Genomic DNA, 16298 nt, shown 5'->3' with positions numbered 1-16298 from the left:
AGCAGCTCTGCACAGCAGGCTTTGCCACCGACATCCAAATCCCAATGTCCATCCCTTACCGAGTGCCATCATCCCAGGCCCTGAACAAGCCTGCAGAAGGCAATGAATGGCACCCAGCACAGTTGTCAGGTATGAGAGCAGGCCGTCCAAGCTATCACCAAATGGCAAAACCAGCCTGATGCTGTTAAATGACAGAGCCACAGAAATGACCCAGAAGCGAAAGTCCCTCTTCAAAAGTCCTTCTCTACCAGCCAGGTGAAATGTGCTTATATTTGGCTTTTTGCCTCAATATTATTGCTAAATGTAAACAGTATGGGTATAAGACTCATATAATCAGTGTCTGCTATTCTAGTAATTTTAAAAGGATACTGTAACTTAGATTTCTTTGTTTCATATTGACATGGTGACTGGGACAGCTTGCTCTTGACTTGAGAGTATCATTAGTTATAACACTGTACAATTCTATACTGTTGAGAGTTATGAACTATGACACTTCTGATGTGAACCTGCTGCAGGGTATCTTTTTTCATTTATTAGTAATGCAAAAGAAAGAGAAATAAAAAAGGAACAGGAATACAAAGACCATAAAAATTATTTGACTATAGCCTATTAACAGGGAGTGAAAACAAGGCTTCTTTGTCCTAAAATTGGAGAATTATACACCTGAAAATTCAGCTAGGGATGGGTAAAAGCTCTTTTGTTTTCACTTAGCAAATAATATTTTGTATTACACTACTGAATAGAAATGAAACTTAAATCATTAGTTACAAAATACAGCTTTCAAAAATGTAACATCACAGTTTCTGACACTACCAACAATAAGCATGCGCAAACATATGGCAACAAATCCCTTCCAGATACACCGGTCCCACTGTGTTGTGTATGGGATGGCACACTCCCATCTGCATGATTTCCCATTTTCTGGTGCACTAGCTTTGATCTATACAAATGATTAAATGTATAGTTTACTGAAAAATGGACAATAAAAAGAAGTGTTTTCTTTGTTTCACTATACCGGCAGAATTCCCAGAGATGCATTAGTGCATCCTTATCCATTGTCCCATTGTTCCCACAGCCAGACTGATTTTTTTTTTTTCATTTTGTGCCTTGTGGGGCAGTTTAGTGTATTAAGATTGCAACAGGTCTCGAAATCATTGCAATTAAACTATGAAACCGGTTTCCTTTTCTGATCCTTGCTCTCAGAATATAATGGCATCATAACAGCACCTAGAGACCAGGGCTGAGATCATTTCTGTCCCATCACTGAGCTGATTTGCAGCATGGTGAGCTGATAGGCTTCACCGACACCTTCACAACTAATTTTGGTGGGTAATCTATCATGAGGTTTTAGATGTTGTATCTTCCTTTAATGATGCTGCATTCAGATCAGGTTTAGATTTGAGTTTCTAAGTGACTTTTAATTTCTGCTTTTTGCAGTGGAGCTGCATTGCCCCTTTTTGGCCTTTCTTCTGCTTTGGCAGATATCATAAAAGTTATTGGGTGTTTACTACTCTTTGTAGCACTTTCACTGTCAACACATTTTTTACTACAGACATAATACTTTTAGACAGCATAGGCCTCATAGACTCATTTGCCAAAACTTGCACATCTGACGGAGGTACAGGTTAAGCTAACATTGATATCTTATGTCATGCACACCACCTGTGCTGAAACTGTTTCCAGCTAGTGGAAAATCAGCATATTAAGCCACTTCTCAACCTCAAAAAGAATAACTTAATCATGGTAATAGTGTTTTAATATGAAGGAAATTATTCATTAAAAATTGTATTCAAAATAAGCTTAATTTTTCTATTGTTGTAACTTGTCTGCCAAAAATCCCATGCATGTGTTTCTGTGTGTACAATTTTTTAGATTATGACATCTTTGAAAAGTTTGATGGCTTATGAATGAAAAGGTCATGAGAAAACCTAAGGGACCTGTGTTAATTTTAAAGATGAGAAAGAATCATGGCTCATTTAAAACATTAAGAAAATCTATTGTCTTCAGTATCATTGAAGCAATTCTCTCTTCCATGCCTTTTTATATAATTAAACTACCACAAACTTCTGTTATTTTATTGCCCATAGCTATAAAATGCCGTTGTTTTTGTCAGATACAAATTAAGCACTATAGGCTGGGTAAGTACTTGTGTTGGAGATGACATCAGCTCTACCGATATTGGCACTGGCAATTCAGGAGGGAGCACTTTGCACTCTGCTTTAATATGGAACTGATATCTCTGCCTAATTTTCCAGCATATTTTTGTGTTAGCACTACCATGGTTTAGTGGTTGGTGAAAAGACTCGTATATACCAAACCCATGCCTGTAAATGGATCTGCATGATGGAACTCCCCTGCAAAAAGCTCCTGAAAGGACTGAGACCTGAAGACAAGCTTTTTAAAGTGCTGTGACATCTTTTTAAGATCAAAGGTGCTAAAGATAAGCAATGCACTACTTTTCTTGTGTCCCTTGAGGAGCTTGAAATAAAAACGCCTTTCAGTCACCGGACACTCCAACATCCCTAGCACAGAAATTGAAGCCCATAAGGCATAAGGTAATTTTACAGTATTACTAGCCACCGGTTTTGTGCCACTACCCTCATCTCACCATGAACGGATGTTAAACCTAGATAAATGTATTAAACCCAGCTGGAATTATTTTAGTATCCTGTACAGGAAAAATGTATAACGTTCTTCAAACTAGACAGCCCAAATCGTATAAAACGGCACAACAAATTACAGTATGTATCTTTTTGTGTGCGTGTTATTGTAAGAGAGTATCAGTTACAGCATTATCTTGACAACTCTATCCGGCAGCCAGCCGAATCGCCACCGAAATCGGTGGAGGCCAGAAGGTGCTATTACACGCAGGCTGTTGCTTCAGTGCAAGCGGCGAGAGGAGCTTGAACCGACCTGGCAGCAAGCAGCGAGTGGCTGCAGCGAGGAGGGATGCTGAGCTCACGGCGCGGCGCTCTGCCCCGGCAGCTACCGCGCAGCGTGTGCGGGGAGCCCGGCGCGGCGCTCCCCGTGCCGCTCGCTGCGCGCCCGGCGGGTGCTGCCCCCCGCAGGGCCGGGAGGCGCCTCCGCCCCGCCTCGCCCCGATCTGGGAGCCCGTCTCGGCGCGCCCCGCGGGCAGGCGGCCGGCACGGCCCCTCGGCGCCGCGGGGAACCGGGGCTCGCCCCGCGTTCAGACGAGGGCCGGGCTTGGCGGCGCGGGGGCGGCCAGGCCCGGCCCGGCGCGGGGGCTCGGCGGAGCCGCTGAGGGGAAATGGCCGCGCCGCCGAACGACGCGGCGCCGCTCCCCGCTCGCCCTAGCGGTGCCCCGGGCCTCCCCGCTGCGCGCTGCCGGCCCTCCCCGCCGCCCGGCGGCTCCCCTCCCACCAGACCCCGCCGGCCCGCTCTGACAGGGCCCCGCCGCCGCGGCGCCGCGATCTCCCTTCCGCCTGCGAGCCGCGGGGCGGAGGCCGCGCCGCCCGCCGCAGAGCCGCCGGGCCAGCCGCCGCCGGGCGCGGAGCAGCGCCGCGGCCGGTGCGGAGAGCGCGCCCGCCGCCCCCCCGCCGCCGCGCCGTGACGGCGCCCCGCCCCGCCCCGCGGGTCTCCCCCCTCGCCTCAGCGGCGGAGCGGCCGCCGCCCCAGCCGCGGCGGAGTGAATGGGTTGCCATGGCAACTGAGTGAGGCAGGCAGCAGGCCGCCGCGGCCCCAGCCGCCTCCGCTCCTCAGCGTGTGGGCGAGGAGGCAGCGGGCGGCCGCCGGGACAGCCGAGGGGAGGCCGGGAGCGCAGCGGCAGGATGGAGGACGGCTTCTCCAGCTACAGCAGCCTCTACGACACCTCCTCGCTGCTCCAGTTCTGCAACGGTAGGGGCGGGGGCCGCCTCCCGCGGCCGTCCCCGGCGAGCGGCGGGGTCCCGGCGCCCCGGCGGGGCGGAGACGGAGGCCGGCGCGGGGAAGGCAGCGCCGGGAGCGGGCCTGTCCGAGGCTGCCGGCGTCGCCCCCGCCGCCCAGGGCCAGCCTGGCCGCGCGGCGTAACTCGGGGAGAGGGGCGGGAGGAGGAGGAGGAGGAGGAGGGAGGAAACTTCACCCCCCTCAGCCTCCCCCGTTATACAGCGGGAAACCTGCCAGCCCTGGGCGCGGGGTGCCCCTGCGAGCAACTTCTGCGCCTCCGCCGCGGGGATGTGTACAGATATGTGTGCGAACGTGTGTATGTATCATAGATACGCGTGTGCCTGCCTCAGAGGCAGGTCTGGTAGCCCGAGCGATCACCCACCGCTATGTGTCCCCGCTGCGCCTATGCCAACCTGCACACACATGTCTGTGTGTCTGTCTGTGTGTGTGTGTACAGCCGAGCAGCGAGCGCACGCCGGTGACCCTGCGGCGCGCAGTGGCGGCCGTCCCGGCGGTGCGGGGGACAGGTGTCCTTCCGCCCGCGCCCCGCTCCGCGCCCTCCCGCGGACCCCCCCGCCGCCCTCCGCACCAGCCAGGGGCAGGTTTTGGCCGGCTTGATCCCCCTGCAGAGTTCAGGTAGCTGACCTGAACTGATTTTTCCTTCTGTTCTCTTGGAAGGTGGGGGTTGTGGTGGTGGTGGCATCGCCAGGGTGGTGGGGTGACTGGAGCTGCTGGGCTGCAGTGACAGGTTGTAAAAAAGGAAGAAGGAGGCGAGGAGCTGCCAGGATCCTCAGAGGAGGTATTTGGGGATTGGCCTGCATAGTATTTGGGATTATCCAGCTAGCTGGTGTTTAGTGTTGTTTGGGGGGAAATAAATCTGGTATTGTAAATGTTACAAAGAGTTCTTCATAGTAAACTTTATGCTCAAAACCACCTTATTTTGAGTCTAGTTATTGCTTTCTAACAGCAAACTTGCGAGCATTTGTAATCCCATATTTCATTGAAAATTGATTTTTGGAGCTCTTATTCCTCTAGATTTTAGTAGTGGTCTGGCTTTCTGCTGCTGTCTGAGCTGCTGGAGTCGGGTTCATATTAAATTGCATCATGACAGCAACTGCATCAAACATAGCTGCCTCTTCTCTTGGAAGAAATGAAGATGATAAATTCCACGTGATTTTCTTTGTCGTGTGGAGCGAGAAAGGGACAGGTTAGCAGAAAACTAATACGTGCAGACTTTGAGATTGCAGGAGCAGTTTTTCAGTGCGTGATGAGTGGTGCATGGGGGCTATGCATTGTGTGCTGACGCCGTACGGATTCTCAGAGCTTTTCAGGAGGGAAAACTATGACTCTGTACAGGGGTTGTACGCTAATAGCAGATGCCTGTTTTGCCTAAACCTAGTAAATATTTCATTTAAGTATTTTAACCCCCCCCAAACATGCAGCAATGTATTTCAGAGTTTATACCCTAACCCATTTATAAGCAAGCTGTCTTCCTACTAAAATCCCTGGGCTTTGCTTTTGCTAGTGTCACACGTCATACTTTGCATGATTGTAGCATGCATGTGGGAGCAGTAGGAGTAGCAACACTTTCTGAATAGTTTGAATAAGCAGAGTAGCTTATTTCTGAGAACTGTCACATTGATTTTGTAACTCTGAGCACCTATTACACATGATGGAAATAAGCCATATGTATTTGTGCTGTACATAGGTTTTAAAATCTTTGTTAATCCTTAAATACTATGCTCTAGAATGTGTTACAAGATTGCTTGCCTAGCTGTCATCTCATTGTAGATAGTGAGCTCAAGGGTTGTTGTAAACTTGTATTATTCTGTGTTTATGAAAGAAACTGGTTGAATTCAGAAACTTTTTATGTGTTAGCCTTCATTGAAACTGTATTAGAAGAGATGAAGAACAAGAGAATAAGGCGAATAAGGCCTTGGAGACTGCCTTGAGGTGGTCAGATACTTCACACAGACACACATGACCTGTGAGGAAGAAAGTACAGATAGAGGATGCCAGTGAGGTTTTTGAGGTTAAAAAGGAAAATAAAATTGCTTTACAGGGAAGTGGAAAGCTCTTGTAAGTGTCATGGGTAGTATGAAAGATGATGTGAAGTTGTGAGTGGAGCAGGCATGAAGAAGAACCAAACAGAGAGCAAGAAAGTGGTGGAGATGTAAAGGAGAATGTGGTTTTGATATAGGGTAAAGTGAAATACAGAAATGGCTGGTAAGCACTCCAAGTGGTCATTGCTGTACGTTGTAAGGTTTGCTGTTCTGAACCTAGAAGAAAGGATTTCATTTTAGTTTTACAAATAAAGACACGATGGAATTTTCTGATGGTCTCAAACTGAAGAAACGATGAAGAGACTGCCTTGTACGTATTGTGTTTGGAAAGACCAGGATACAAAGCCTGTTCTCCTGTAAAAATAACTGTGGATCAGCTGTAGGGTAACGACTGAACTCTAGCCTGGGTCCAAGGATGGCTGAACTTTTTCCTGAAGTGTTAGTGGTCCCTTCTCCCTGCTCGGGAGAGTGGCAGCCACAGAAGGAATAGAGGAGGAAGGGAGCAGTGGTGGGCAGGAGGTTGTGATGGGGGAGACAGGATCTTCGCTATTGGACCTAGTCAGATTGCAAAGGAGTAATATGAGGGCAAACTTACCCCAAGCTTCCCTTTCGCTCTAGAAAGGGCTCTGGATTCAGGAGAATAATTTGGGTCTTCCCCCACTCCACTTTTTTATTCATATGCAGATCTAGTCTGCATGATTGTTTAATAAGGTATTTTAAATATGTTAAGTGAAGAAAGAAGGAAGAGAAGAAAGAGGTGAGGAAAATATGTTCGTTTTGAGCTGCCTGTCTAAAATCTAGGGCAAATATTTAGCACAGCTAGTTCAAAGACACCTACTTTCTTCAACTGGTTTACAGAGCAGTAAGGGTAGGGTTGGCGTTTGAGAAATGTGTTAATGAACGCAAGTGTCAGTCTGAGATAGTATCAAAGCAAGAAATATTAACTTCCACTGTGATTTTAGGCAAGTTATTTCATTCTTGTTGCCTTAGTTTCCTTAGCTCTAAACTCAGAGGAAAATACATACCTATTTTGGAGGAGTTTATCACATTTGTTTGAAATCTCCCTCTTAACTTTCAGAGGACAGTCTCTTCAGATACACAAAGTGCTTTGCTAGTGGCTGTGCCTATTCTGTTTGTTTAAGACAGACACTAAAATAACTCATTTTCATGCCTGTCTAAGGGCAGTTCTCAACTTACATCTCGCTTTCTAGGTAAAGAACAATACTGTTGATTTATTTTGCATGTTGAAAAATAAAGTTTGTTTAACTGTGCCTGGTTATAGGTACCTTCCTTGCTATTGATGTAGCTTTTATGGAGTTCTTAGGTAGAAAGCCATTATGTTTATCTGCAGTCAATCAGGGTGTTAGTAATGTGTTATTTAAGCTGAAGGTAAAAGTGGTAGGATCCTGATAAGGCAAGGTAGCGTCGAGGTTTTTAGCGTCTGCTTAAAAACTGATGGAGAGAACCATGCTGGACATGAAACTACAGAGCAAGGCACGTACTGGAATTCTAGACAGTGCTCATCTTGCCTCCAGCTGATTTATTGAGCTGCAAGAGTGATCAGTCGTGATTATAGGCAGGTTGGGGAGGCACGTAGAATGTGGGCAGAGGTTTGTGGGTCCTCTGACCGCAATTCCTTATCCATTTATAGCCATAATAACGACCTAATAAACATGGCCTTCATGCTAATGGCTGTGGGCAGGATTATTAGGCATATAAAATAATGTAAAGGGTGAAATCTATGATTCCTGTCCTCTGCAAAATGCATGTCTGGACTTAGAGAAGGAAGTGACAATTTATCCTTGATCTGTTTACAACTTGTAGCATCTTTTTAATATCCTTCATCTGGCTAATGGGAGATTTGTAGCTGTCAAAACACCATTTTTGCAATTACAGGTTCCTTGTTTGACAGAAACTTCAAATTTAGAGTATCTGGGTAAAGCAGTAAAAAAAGTGTGAAGCAAATTCTTTCTTAATGGAATTGATTTCTTTGGCAAGGGATTTCATAATAGTAATTACCGTTCTGTTAAAACTGATTACCTGAAGTGTAATAAGTGTAATTGCTAATAGGAAAATTCGGAGTTTGAGAAAATTTTGAAGTGATAACTATATTAACATTTATGAAAAAAAGCACACAGAATAATAAAAAATACCCTCTTTAAAAAGTAACAGTTCCATTTTGCTCCTTCCCTCCCCCCAAAATCACTAAATCATATTATTATGATTTTTGACAGGTAATAGTTCTGATAACTCTCAGTCATGAAAAGTAAATAGAGTGAATCAGTTCATATACTAGTTGTGGTCAGTTTATTTCCAGTTTGAATCTTCCGCTTCTGTAATTATCCACCATTACTGAAAATAAATTGAATATATGTACCTTTTCTCTCTCTGACTTGTGTATCTACAAGTGGAGTGATGCCCTGTCAGCGAGGAAGTGAACACCACAAACAGGAAACCTTTTTGGACAGTTATTCTGGCAGCTGGCTCTTCTTTCCCATTTGAATCTCATGCTTCCTCTCCCTAATGTTCTGAAATACAGCCAGTTACCCTTTTCCTACAGCTGGACCAAAATCACACAATGTAGGATGGATTAGGGAAGGAACAATGGTAAATCGAGCCTTACAGCTTTCAGGTCACTAGTTCAAATCTGTCCAGGGTTGGAAGAGACTGTAATTTGTTTTATTGTGATCACTTCCTAGGAATAATGCAAAGCAAGATTGTATTTAATTTGGTTCTCAGTGGGCAGATTCATACTGTGTGTATGAAAAGATGTTGCAAGCATGTTCAGAAAGCTATTGCAAACATGTTAATAGCATTACTCATGTTTGTTGTTTTTCTCAAAGTCCTGTAACAACAGCAGACAAACAAGGCTTTCTCATGTTTCATCTCTAGACCTATTCCCTCCAGGACAGCAGCGTGTTTTGAACTCAGCACTGGAGGAGATACCCTACATGAAGGTTCTATCAGTTTTGTAGGACAGTAGAAGATATTATTACCTAAGAAAATGCTGTCTAAGCAGTTCTGGTTTTTTTCTTTCATTGAGATTTGTTCTGGCTCTTACAATTGAATTCTTAAATGTAATGCTGGATTGGACTTTGCAGTAAGTATCTGTTTCACACATTTTGAAGCTCTATAGAATATAAGGTTGTTTGTTGTTTTGTTTTGGTTTTTTTTTTCTGTCAGCTTGCTTCTAGAACTTACTTTCTTCTGTCCTGGAATAAAGGGGAGGGGTGGCATAGAGACACACATTTTTTGGTATGTGCAGTAATTGAATGCAGAATAAATCAGTACACTATGAAATTAAAATAACTTGCTGTAATGGACACTTTCACAATATATATTGTTAGCCTATTAAAGCTCGAACTATTATTTTTAATAAGACACTATATAAGTAAAATGAATTTGTTGCCCTTTAATTAGCTGTGTATTTCTAAATAATGAATTATTAAAGCTCATTTTAGTCATGGATAGTGTTAATTGTAGTTACTGGAATTTAATTTTTCATTTGCTCCCCTCCCCCCTCTCCCTTATTTTTTTTGTTAACTAAACTTTTAAAAACAAATGAAAATGTAGACCAGTCATGAGAGAATCCTTCAGTGATAGTCAAACCTCAATAGAGAATCTGTGTCAGTGTTAGCAGTATGGAGAGAAACTACAAGTATCAAGTATTTTATCATGAATAAAACAACATACAGAATTGCAAATTAAAGGATTGGGCTCTCAGCAGAAAAACATGCTTTATCTGATCTTGAAGGAGTTTTTAAAAAAATTAATAGTACTTTAACAGAGTTGATAGATTATGTGTTTTAAATTCTAATTAAGATTAGCAAAACTCAAGATTCTTTTATTAAAACTTAAGCCACGTGCAAACAATTGAAATAAGGATTAAAACTGTATTAGAACTACATTATTAAAAAGTGAATAGATGAGGATACAGGGAGTACACCAGTCAGTGACATACATTTTAATAGTTTTTTTCCTGACTTCCCTTCCGCTTCTCCTTTCCTTAGAAATTTAACATGCAGATTTTAAAGTTGATGCTGCTGTTCTTTTGTCAAGAGAAATTGTGTGACGCTGTAATGAAGAACCTGTCTTTTAATCATTAAAATCTCGAGAAAGATGTGAGAAAATAAGTAGGAAGGTTGCTTGAATTGGTATAATGACTGAATTTTTTGAGTGGTGCTTGCTGTTTGGAAATGAGGCTAATTGTGCAACCATAAGGGATTGTGAAAGCTTAGAGGGAGCGCAGAAGGAACTACGGATGGTTATTTTCTTCCATGAAACACAATTTTAAATGTTTGTCCATTACATAATTAAAGTGTGGAAGTAGCTCCCTGAGGTTTTTTAGGGAGATGGGGTGGGGATAATGATATGTTAACATGATTTCACTAAATTAATTCTTTGGAAAGTAATTAAGTGAGATTGTCCACACTCCATTACTTCCAAAGAGTAAAATCTGACATGGTCCATCATTTTCTTGTCTTGCTTTGAAATGACTGATTATTGAATAAATATAATATATTCTTTTGAAAACCAGTATTGCAGGTCTATAGCAGTGTTTTAGATATTGTGGACTGTATCAGCTAATTGCCTTTTTGAATTTAAAATCTGAAATAAACACCTCATTGTGATAAAAGCAGTTTGCAGTTCTTGATAGCATAGACCCTGTATTTGACTGGAAACTTACGTAAGCTTCCTGCAAACAGGAAAGAAGAAGTATTTTTTGTTTTTAAGTATAACTTCTATAATCTGTTGCAGGTCAGTATATGAAACATTGCTACTGGCTTATGGTCATCTCAGAATTGTGTGTGAATGGGCACCTAAGCTAAGCTTTAAAATGTAAGGTTCCTAAGGTACAGAATAATGAGCACATTTCAATAGGTAAATAGAAAAGAGAGAGAAACAGTCATTGTTCCGAGCTAGTAAAGGCAAATACTTTTTAATTTAAACTTTGTAAATAACCTTGTATTGCATGAAAACTACATGTTTCTTTTTCTTTTTCAACACAATTGTGTTGAACAGCCAAACAAACAGAAACAGCTTTTGAGATTTCCCACTGCAGCTTCTGTACACCCAAGTGGGGATGACTGGGCAGTGGTGTGGAGAATTTCCCTGAGGCTGCGGAAAGTTTTTGTATCCTGAAGTCAGGAAGAGTTAGGAGCAGCTCATTTTTATTGTTATTATTATTTTCCTTTGCGGGAAAAAACAAAATCATCCTGAACCCTGAAAAAGACACTGATGGGCAGTTTCGTATTTATGTTTACTAAAACCAGTTACCACTTCATTGCTTCCTTTCCCCTTCCCCGTCCAACATTTCCCAAACTGTTTTAGGCAGAGCTATTGCTGCCTGGAAAGCATCCTCCCATCTTCCCAGTGGAGATGGTACTTTAAACAGCTCGCAGGGTCTTGCAGGTGGGTCCTTCTCCTGACCCTGAAGTAGGCACATCAGGCTTAGTGTGCTACACGACATGGTCCTGCTTCTCAGCGTCTAATGAATTGCACGCTGGTGGAGGATGGCTTCTTGGAGGTGGGCAAGGTCTGCAGCTAGGTGGGTGGTCTGGTGAGGCTGGCTGGGCTGCAGGGGGCAGCGGGGTCTTTATCTAAACTGATAAAAACTTTACAGGCATTAACATAGCCTGAGACTTGAACGAGTATCTGCATTGCTGCCCTTTTGCTTTATGTTTTCCAAATATAGGCCAAAATAAAAGGGCTGTGACAGCCAGGACTGTGCTCAAGCAATCTGAAAAATCAGGCCATCTTTTCTAGGTTCCTAACTGTGAACCTAGAAGTTGAATTTTGAATTGAATTTTAAAATTTAATTAAAGGAGTTCCTGCCCATGGGTTATATGAGGCATGGATATAAGGCATGTTTATAATAGCTCAGTTTAACACAGTAAGCAATTACTGATGTGATTTGGGGTAAGAGATGAAATCGTGATGCTGTACAGCAATAGAAGTTTGGCTGTGGACTTCAGTAGGACTGCAATACAGAGCTAACTATAATGTTATGCACTGAGGGAGGTGTGACGGTAGGTTTTTTCTTTTTCTTCCTTTTGTGCTAGACAGCGCGTGTGTGTGTGTGTGAGATCCCTGTGGTGACTGTGTTCAGTTTAGAAATAAGCAATTTCCTCTGTGTTCAGATGTTTTAATGAGCTGATTAGGGATCCTTTGGGACAAAAGATTTTATACATACAATTTTTAAGTTAAGCATTTATATTTTTTTGCACGGCTGGAGGCCTTTTTTTACTGAGTAGTGAGAAAAGATCCATTTTTTAAAATTTGGTGCTTTGGTGTGTGGTCTGGCTGATGTGTAGGTTGGGGTCAGCTACCAGTGGCATACAGGTAAGCCTTTCTCAAATGGTAAGCTGCAGGATCTGCAGCCAAAGGGCAGAATACTTTAAAAGAGGTATATCTAAGATGCCTTAGCTCGAAGATCCTGTATTTTAGCGCTATGCCTACATTAGCAGGAAATGTGGAACAAGAGGAAGAAATCTGTAAAGCAAAACAGTTCGTGGTGAGGACAGGTATCCATAGGTTTCTGCATTTGCCTGGACTGGCTCTAATCTGATGCTGTGTGCCAAACACACATCAGCACTTGAGCGCTCCTGGTGTGCAGCAGGAATGCACTTCCAAGGCTTGGCCACAATATGAACCAAAGAGGGGTGAGTGGTGATGATGTGTGAGCACCCTCTGGGTCTAAATTGAGGTATGTATTAGGGAGCCAGTGGTTGGCAGTCAGTGCTGCTGTGGCACCTAGAGCTGGGCCAGTTGTGCTGTCATCTTCTTTGAGAGACATTGTCTCTCAGTCACTTACCATCATTCTTTCTAATTTGGGAAGAAAGATGACTGGTACAATACTTCCGAAGAGTTGTCTACTTGCTTTTCTTGAGAAGAGATTCTTAATATCATGAACAAGGGACCATAGGACTTGGGCTCGAGCACTTCGTAATTCTGATGATTTATTAATGGTTTATCAAAAGCTCATTCTGGACACTGATCATGTTTAGAACTGAAAATTAAAACCTCTTGACTTCTTTTGAGTAAAGCTTAATGGATCTGATGAATCTAAAATCGAGGCTTTACATTTAAAACAGTTCTGATTTATTGAAAGGTCTGAGCCCGCTCATTGTAAAGGGGGAATACGGGTGTAGTGGTTTACCTGGCCTTGTTATTATTTAATAGCTCAGTGTTTCCACCTCTGTTTTTAAAGCTAAATAAACAGGCTACAAATAGTAAGGTTTTTGGTTATGGGTTTCCCCCGACCCCCCATCCCCCTCCCGGTATTATTGATTAACGTATGGTGAATTTTGCTTAGGTTGTTGCTACATTTGATAGTGTATTTATCTGAAAGACTTAGGATATTATCTGCACAAGTCTGAAAAAATGCTTCTGACTACAACAGCAGTAGTCTTTCAGAAGAAATGTATAGCTGAATTAAATAATTGTTTATTTAATTGTTAATTAAATAATTAAGTGAACTGTATTACAGCTGTCTTTTATGACCTGGATGCTTTGTTTTGGGTTTTGGAAGCAGTTAAAAAAGAGTTGTGGGATTAAATGTTCCCCTGTGAAATTGAAAAATGTTTGCTGTTGTGTTAAGCAAATGCTTTATAACTAAAATTCATGGAAGCTGGAAAATATGTTGTTTGGTATGGTCTCCTAAGAGCAGTATATCTGTATCTGCTCATTTTTTATGGAGTTCACGGTTGTAAGGCATTAAGGTGAAACTTTACAGCAGCGAACAGGGTAGTGTGGTTTACTCCAGCATTGTCTCATGTGTAAGTTATTTGAGAGATTCCGTTCTGTAGCTGTCATTGCTAGGTAGGAGATGTTTGCCAGGACCCTAACCTCCTACATGAAGGTATACCCCTGGGTCATTGATATGCTTATTTCTAAAATGTGTTTAAACAGGGAGAGTCAATACCAGGGCAACCTACTACTTGTTTGTTTTTTTTTTCCCCCCTTTTGTTCACCTTGCTCCCCGGCAAAGCTAAACTGAAAGAACCCTTTTCCCTTTTATCTGCTTCTTTTCATAAAATTTGCCTTATTTCTGATCCATATTGATGTAATAAAGTCATTCTAACTAGTAACTTTGAAGATGAGTAATACTTACGTGATGATGTTTCAGTTTCTTCAATTAAATGAAAAAATACAATGTAACAGAGCTGGGGCAACTGAATAAGGGATGTTAAAGATGACAGGCTTGGTCCTTCAGACATAATGGGGTAAAAGGGTGTATAGGGTTGCTTAGGTGTAAATGTTAACAAACCAGAGAACTGTGAGAGCTGGAAGATAGTACTGTAAAATTCAGGAGACTGAGGTTAAGTGGATTCTGGTCTTGGAGGCAAACCTGGTGCCTCCACCAGCCATCCGTTCCCATTTTCAGGCTACAATAGCTCGGGCAGATAAGCTAACACAGACCGTGGGTCTGCTTGGGAGGAAGGTCTTGCTTCCTCTTCCCTCTCTTGCTCACTGTAGTTTTACCCACTCAACACTTGACAGACTAATTTGTCAGAGTTAATTAAACATACTAACCCAACAGAAAAAAACCCACAACAACAGACCAAACCTGCACAGTGTTTGTATGTGGTACTTTGGTTTTGCTTTTGCTAGGTTAGTTTTCTGCCAGGTTGGAGAATTAAATAAGCTTCCAGAGGCAGCAGAAGATAAATTATAGGAGTAGTGGGTGCTGCAGACTGGGGGCTGCTGGGTTGGCCATTGTGTCTTGTGGAACTGGACCCTTGCTTTTGTCATTGCAGCTGCTTGTGGCATCATGTGTTGCATGGCATCAATAAATTAATCCAAGTTAGAAGTGACACCCATCTGCTTTGTATTGTAGCAGGTAGAAGTGATCCCCTGTTTTCTGTAATTGTGCCAGGTGTAGTGGTGGTAGGCAAAATTTTAAAGCAATGTGTAAGGCGATACAGGGGAGAGGCAGGCAGCCACTAGAAGACTCTAATAGAGAGGAAGAGTGCTTTTTAACTGCTACAAATATGATTTATAATTGAATTAAAAGTTCATAGAGATGGAAAATTACATATGCATCATAAATTTAATTTTCCATCCAGTCACCCATTCAAAGCAGAGTGGACTAACATAAATTTTTTACCATTGAGATTCCTGCATTTCTTTGGTGCATGTTTAGCATTTGTGGTTGCTTTCATGTGTGTCTGTGTTTTTTTGTTGTTTTGGGTTTTTTTTCCTCCCTGGAAGCTATGAGTCTCAGTATTTTTTGTAATTCTTCATAGGCACTTTGCAAAATGTGACATCACATTTGATTTAAAAAAAATAAATAGCCCCAGGTGCACAGGTGTACTCACAATATTTTTATGCACAGAAATTTTAATTCGTAATTGCATATAATCTACTTTTTTTTTCTTGTACTTTCAAACTTTGCAACTATGTATTTCTTAGAATTTTCTTTTGAATGGTTTAGAAAGAAGTAAAGTTTCTAATAAAAGAACAATGATCTCTTCTTTCTTATATTGTCTTTCTTGGGAACATACTGGATCAGGGGCATGTTTATCAGATTATTCTACAATTTAGCCGGAAAAGGCATATCCTAAAACCAGAATTAATCAGTAATTAACGTCATCAGTGTGATGCTGCTGCTCTGTTCTCAGAATTAATTCTGGCTGACTGCAGCTGAAGCATTTCTTTTGACTACAGCAGGCGCATTGCAAGAGGAAGGTCCGCAAGATCTCTCTGTGCGTTGAGGAATTTAAACAAAAATACGCTTGCAGGAGCTAGCAGTTGTCTTCAGTGGGCCCACGTAGGAAGGCTGGGTTAAAAGCCTTGCATTGGAGAGAGCAGTTGTGTGTCCCCTTTGTTTGCTCTTCTTCGCTTCCAAGAAGCTGAAGTAAGCCCGAAGCAGCTCCGGTTATTCCTGCAAGGCTCTGTAGGATTTTGCGAAGCCCAGAAAGCATTTGGTTGGTGCTGGGTTATTAAGCCTGGTAGCTGTGACTCAGAAGGTTATGAGAGATTTGTGTGCATATTGTTCCAGGAGAGGGTGACTTCAGGGTTTTTCCTTCTTTCTAGCTTTTTCTTCTTGATTTTTTAATTTAAAAAAATGTTTAGCCTCAGGGAGCCCTCTACTGCTTCCTGAATTTGGCAGTTGCTTCTCTTGGTTTAAGTCTTTAGGTATGTGCGATGTGAAGCTTTGAAGTAGCTGCTGCCTGGCTGAACCAGGGGGGCAGGGAGAAAGATAATAAAGTTTGTGCTTTTGACATTTTCTTTCTTTCCAGCATGTAGATATTTTAACACAAGAGTAAGTGAAATGGCTATTTTTAGTAAAGTCCCTGTAATGACATAATTGCAAAGACTGTGTTTCTTTTATGGTTTAGTTTCAATGTG

At 42.6% G+C, this 16298-nt stretch overlaps 1 protein-coding gene across 16 annotated transcripts in view; it reads left to right on the top strand.

Annotated features, from left to right (window-relative positions):
• The window catches only part of EML1 (EMAP like 1), a 130491-nt gene that overhangs the window by 41589 nt on the left and 72604 nt on the right, over positions 1–16298 (top strand). For 2 of the 16 annotated variants that reach the window (XM_037393542.1, XM_037393534.1), the window contains exon 1: positions 3629–3855. The exons of 13 other annotated variants lie outside the window; for them this stretch is intronic. In XM_037393542.1, the coding sequence (XP_037249439.1) occupies positions 3789–3855 (67 nt within the window). In that variant the 5' untranslated portion in view covers positions 3629–3788. Of the gene's footprint in view, positions 1–3628; positions 3856–16298 lie in introns of those variants that run through there. One more of the 16 variants, XM_037393541.1, reaches the window with a different exon arrangement.

This window comes from Falco rusticolus, chromosome 7 (genome assembly GCF_015220075.1).
Source record: "Falco rusticolus isolate bFalRus1 chromosome 7, bFalRus1.pri, whole genome shotgun sequence".
Lineage (NCBI taxonomy): Eukaryota > Metazoa > Chordata > Aves > Falconiformes > Falconidae > Falco > Falco rusticolus.
The sequence above is the reverse complement of the archived record's forward strand: the minus strand, read 5'-3'. Positions and strand labels throughout refer to the sequence as shown.